The sequence below is a fragment of the Buceros rhinoceros genome, unplaced genomic scaffold (genome assembly GCF_000710305.1).
Source record: "Buceros rhinoceros silvestris isolate BGI_N320 unplaced genomic scaffold, ASM71030v1 scaffold14302, whole genome shotgun sequence".
NCBI classification, from domain to species: domain Eukaryota; kingdom Metazoa; phylum Chordata; class Aves; order Bucerotiformes; family Bucerotidae; genus Buceros; species Buceros rhinoceros.
Window position 1 is genome coordinate 2,900 of NW_010397313.1, and position 4,860 is coordinate 7,759.

At 46.7% G+C, this 4,860-nt stretch overlaps 1 protein-coding gene across 1 annotated transcript in view; it reads left to right on the forward strand.

Moving 5' to 3' along the window:
* Positions 1–1,238: 1,238 nt before the first annotated feature.
* DDRGK1 (DDRGK domain containing 1) overlaps positions 1,239–4,860 on the forward strand; it is a gene marked incomplete at its 5' end in the record, with an annotated part of 26,497 nt that continues 22,875 nt past the window's right edge. The window contains one exon of the mRNA XM_010146208.1: positions 1,239–1,397. Coding sequence (XP_010144510.1) covers positions 1,239–1,397 — 159 coding nt within the window. The remainder of the gene's footprint in view (positions 1,398–4,860) is intronic.

The window sequence follows — 4,860 nt, forward strand, 5'->3', positions numbered from 1 at the left end:
GGATAGCTTGTTTCGCATGTTTGTGAAGGTTAAGCACCTGGAATTGAACACGTGGATTGTAAATAGATTCCTCTTTCACAAATGCAAACCAGTCTCTGTTTCACAGGACAATGGGAACCAAAAACCAGCCCGCCAGTGAATGAATGAGCGCTAGAGCTGTCCATATGATGTTGAGGTGTCAGTGGTTGCTGGGGGTCTGCTGACATCATCATCACAGCAGTCCTGAACTGCTAATGGCATTGCTGGCCAAACGCTTCCCCGGGTTACTCTGCTCTGCAGCCTGTGCTGAGCTCAGTGCTGCTGCAGCTCTTGTTATCAGCACCAGTTCAGCTGCTTTGAAGCTGGTTGAGATAATCCAAGATGAGCTGCAAGCTCACCTTTGATCGTTGGGTAGATGTAGTCAGAATGAATCTCATTTTCTGATCGTAGATATACTAATAGTAGGGTTTTTTAGAAGGAATTGTTTGGATTGGTGGATGCTAGAGACTTGGCAGAGTGTGAAAAGCATTTTGTGCTCCTGCTGGGACACAAAATAATCTTGCAAAGCACAAAAAAAGTGCCCTGAGTTTAAATAGATGAGTAGTTCTGCAGTTTTCCATGAGACCATTTGAATATTACCTGAGTTAACGCTTAGCAGTTACTACTTTGCGGAATTGAGCATGTAGCAACATACCCAAATATCAGTTACACTTACCAACGGAATATGCAAAGCCTGTATTGAGGATGGTGGTATTTTACCATGACCTGATGACTGCCATGGCTGAGAGCAACAGGATCATGGAGGTTTTCTGTGCAGAACATCTGAAACGAGCCCGTCGGGGGGTCGCTTGCTCCCATACTGCCTCCCAGCTGCTCTTCCATGGGGATATCTCTCGTTTTAATCTTAATTAGTAACTGAAGCTTGGGCAAAGAGGACAGCAGCGAGAGCTGCAGTGACTTTTCTCCTGCGTGTGTTTGTTGGGAGACCTGCACAGGTGGGGGGTGTCTTTGTTTTGTGTTGTGGTGTTTAGGGGGTGGGGGAGGAAGGTTGTGGGATCAAACATCATTAGCAGCACACAACTCTAGCTTTTCCTTTACGATCATCTGTACACTGTGGCAGAAGAGGATGCTGTCAGGATAAAATTTCCGTCACACACAGCACTGCGCACAAATAAGAGCGTTCCACTGTGTGATCCCACTTAATCATGGAGAAGCAACTTGCACTTACCTCCTTTTTCATACGTATTTCCCTTTTGCAGCTGATGAGGAACACCAGCAAAATGTGGCAGCAGCAGCAGTGGCCAGGCCCCGGCCCCACACTGACGAGCGGGGAGACGGGATGCCGAGGCGCCGGAGGAATATGGGGAACCGGATGATGGCCCAGAGGAGGGCGCAGCAGGCGGAGGACTGGCTGGAAGGTAACATTTGGTTCTGTTCACCTTGTAAATATTGAAACTGACCTTAACAGCAGGTGTTAAGGTTGGTGAAAGGGTGCAGGTGGCTCTTGAAGAAAGTTGTGACCGTGAATTATTTACAGCTTGATTATAATCAATTTGACTGTCCAGCTTTTGTCTGTGCTTCATCACTTATCTCTAGATACCTCTAACTGGAGTGTTTCCCTCCTGTGGTGAATTCTGGCAGTTTTTTGTGCCAACAGACAGCATATTCTGCACTTACTTCCTAGAAACTGCCTTTCATCTTTCCTGCTCAGCCATGCAGGTTAAAGTTGGGTGAGCAGAACCTGCACTTGGCACTAGAGCCACAAGCTGTAGTGGAGAACTGGTTTCTTGCAGATCACTGGGAAGCGTTAATTCCCCCACATAATCTCTACAGAAGGTAGAGGTTTCTTTCCCAGAAGCCGTGCAGGTGGTGGTCAGAATCCAGTGGACATCACCACAGGCTGCAGCATTTTGTCTTACTGCCAGCAGGTTGTTGATAGCAAGTCCTCTGTTCCCAGGCTGAATCTTCATAGCCGCACCTCTGCGGTGTGGTTGGAGGCAAGAATATGGTGATAAATAACATCTTTCTACGCCCTATAAGCCTCGCTCCGTTTTCTGGTGAAACTTCTCACATTATTATCTGTGTTGCTAATGAGATGGTATCGCCATGATTCATCTAACTGGATTCTTCTACTTCAAGTTGAGGGTGAAGTGGTCAGGGTTTTCTGCTCCAGTGTTGGTAAAAGTGGGCTTTGCTTCACTTGAGCTTGCAGTGGAGATCAGGGTGTCTCTTTGGTCCGCAGTAGGTGAGAGACAGCAAGCACATGTCTGTATGATGCCCTGATTAGGGGCTGGTTGCATTTCCTTCAGCTTTCCTTGTCTTGCAGTTTGTACGAAGCACCTTGTGCTCACGTTGGCAGGTAAATGTGCTTTTCGAGCTTATTAATTCACTGGTTCCACAAATGGAATATTGTCAGCTCTGAACTTTTCAACTTGGGTTATTTCTTTTCATGTGATAACATCCCAGAAAGAAAATGAAATCTAAAAATCTTTTGCCTTAGACTCCAGAGATCAAAAATTTGAATGCCGAAGGCCAAGAACGGAGCTGTCAAAGCAAACGGCTTCTCTGACTTCGTCGTTTCAGCAGCAGAAGAATCTTTGTCATTGGGCTTTATAAATAATTCTTTTGCAGCTCGCAGTACATCAGATGCAAGTGCTGCGGCTCTTATGTGAAGTTTTCTTTGAAATGACATCCCAGGTAGTTGGGGGGTGGGGAGGGGATAATTTCTTTTTCAAATTAAAACAACTTGCTCTTTGCTTCTGCTTCACGTTAGTCGATTCACGTGGAAAGTACGCAGGATGCAGGCAGTGATGTACAGTACAGGCAGTGCAGGACCAGCTGCAGCACCTGGGGCTGAACAGCAAAGTTATTGGCGATGTAGACAGAAACACTGCAAATGAGCCAGTCTGGTTTCTTCAGTCTTGACTTGTAAATGTTCTTGTTGCTTTGGGAGAATTCTGACTATCTGCAACCACAGTGGGTTATTTTTTGTTGTTGTTAAATTATTGTTAACTTTGAATTTTTTTTTTTTTCTGGTGAGTTTCCGTTCTGCGTGTGGAATTTCTGCTAAAAATGCTTTGGGCAAAGCTACCTGAGCCCACTCTGTGTTGCTCTGACTTCTGCCACAGGTCGGTGCAGGCACCGGCCAGCCCATTGCCACAGGATTTCTATCCCTGAGCTTGGGAAGGGCATGAGGGTGCCCTGGCCACCTCTGTGTCACTCTAAAAGACACAGAAGCAGAGTCAGATGGGAACTGCTATTACACCAAAGTATTCTGCCTGTCAGCAGTCAATTCTCCTGACTCTAGGAAAGGGTCTCAAAGCAACACTTTAGAGTGTGGTAAGCACAAGAGTTCTGTTTTCCGTCTAACAATCAGATCTCAATTCCAGAATGAGAAGGAAAGCTTCAAGGGTAAAATAATTGGGGGGGGGGCGGGGGAACTAAAATTGCAGCACTAGGATCAGAATGTTGATAACTTTTAATGGTCCCTTATGCAGATGAAATCTTAATCTTATTTACTTGCAAGTCTGGATAAGGAGTCATTTAATGCAGACAAAAGGATTGTTTTGAATACTCCAATCTACATCCATTGCCATCGGCGCTAAACCAGGTTATAACTCTTTCTTCAGCTCAGCGGGGTGGGGTGAGACACCAAAATTACTTGCAGATTGTCACAAACAGAAAATAAAGGGTGAAGCGCTAAATGCCTCCACTTTCCTACCAGAATTACAACCCACACGGCATACATAGGCTCTGTGTTCAGGGGCTGCGTGTGGGGGCAGGCCCGCGAGCCCGCTGCCTACGCTGGCTCGGTTTGCCTGAGTAATGGTTTTCGGTGGTGAGTTGAGTACTCAAAGGAGGTCATTTGTTATGAGAATATCAACAGCTATTAATATCCTTTAATGACCAAAGATTGCTGGGGAGATGTTTTTCATTGGTGACAAAGTAATTCTCAAAATGACTGCGACCCCAGAGCTGCGTTCCACAGTGTGACTGCCAGCCAGGCTTTAGTGAAACGGGTTGGCTTGGCTTATATTGCCCAGATTAAGTCTAGTCATAACTGCACCATCTTTCACGTGGCCCTGTGCAATCTAGGTGGCTGTTGTTGAAGTCTGTGTCTCAGAGGACGTCTGCTCCCCACATTGGAGCAGGGTGCCTGTGCCTTTCCCTGCGGAAAAGGAGTCTGGGAGGAGAGTTCTGTATTCATGTGGTTGGGTTGCTTCTGATATCCTGGCTAGCAGATTTAATGAGCTCTGTTGTACCTTGATTTAAATTGAACCCAGACAGAGGTGGCTTTGTGGGGCTGCTACAGCCAAGATGAATATCAACTCGCTGCAAGACATAACCATGTGTGTGGATTTCAGGCATTAATCACTGAGGGGAGGAGAGGCAGTGGAAGGAAAGCACAGAGGGAAGGGGATGAATTTGAGTCAGGTCAAGGGTTGTTTGGGACATGGGCAGTGTGAATAAATAGCATTAGCCATTTCCAGTTTCAGATCCCATTTATTTGCTGACTGAGGAGAGTGTCTTTGGCTCTTGTTTTTGCCTCAGTGATGCTCTGAGAGCATCCACTTGGACTTTGATCACCTCTGGGTATGCGTAAAGGTGTTTTGTTGAGGGCATTGATTTTGTTCTCTTCAATACCTTTATCAATGATCTGGACAAGGGGATTGAGGGCACTCAATTGGGCACCCTCAGTACTGGCACCAAGTTGGGCGAGTGCGTCGATCTCTTCAAAGGTTGGGAGGCTCCACAGAGGGATCGGGACAGGCTGGAGTGATGGGCTGAGGCCAGTGGTCTGAAATTCAACAAGGCCAAGTGCTGGGTCCTGCACCTGGGTCACAACCACTCCGTGCAACGCTCCAGGCAGGGGGAAGAGAG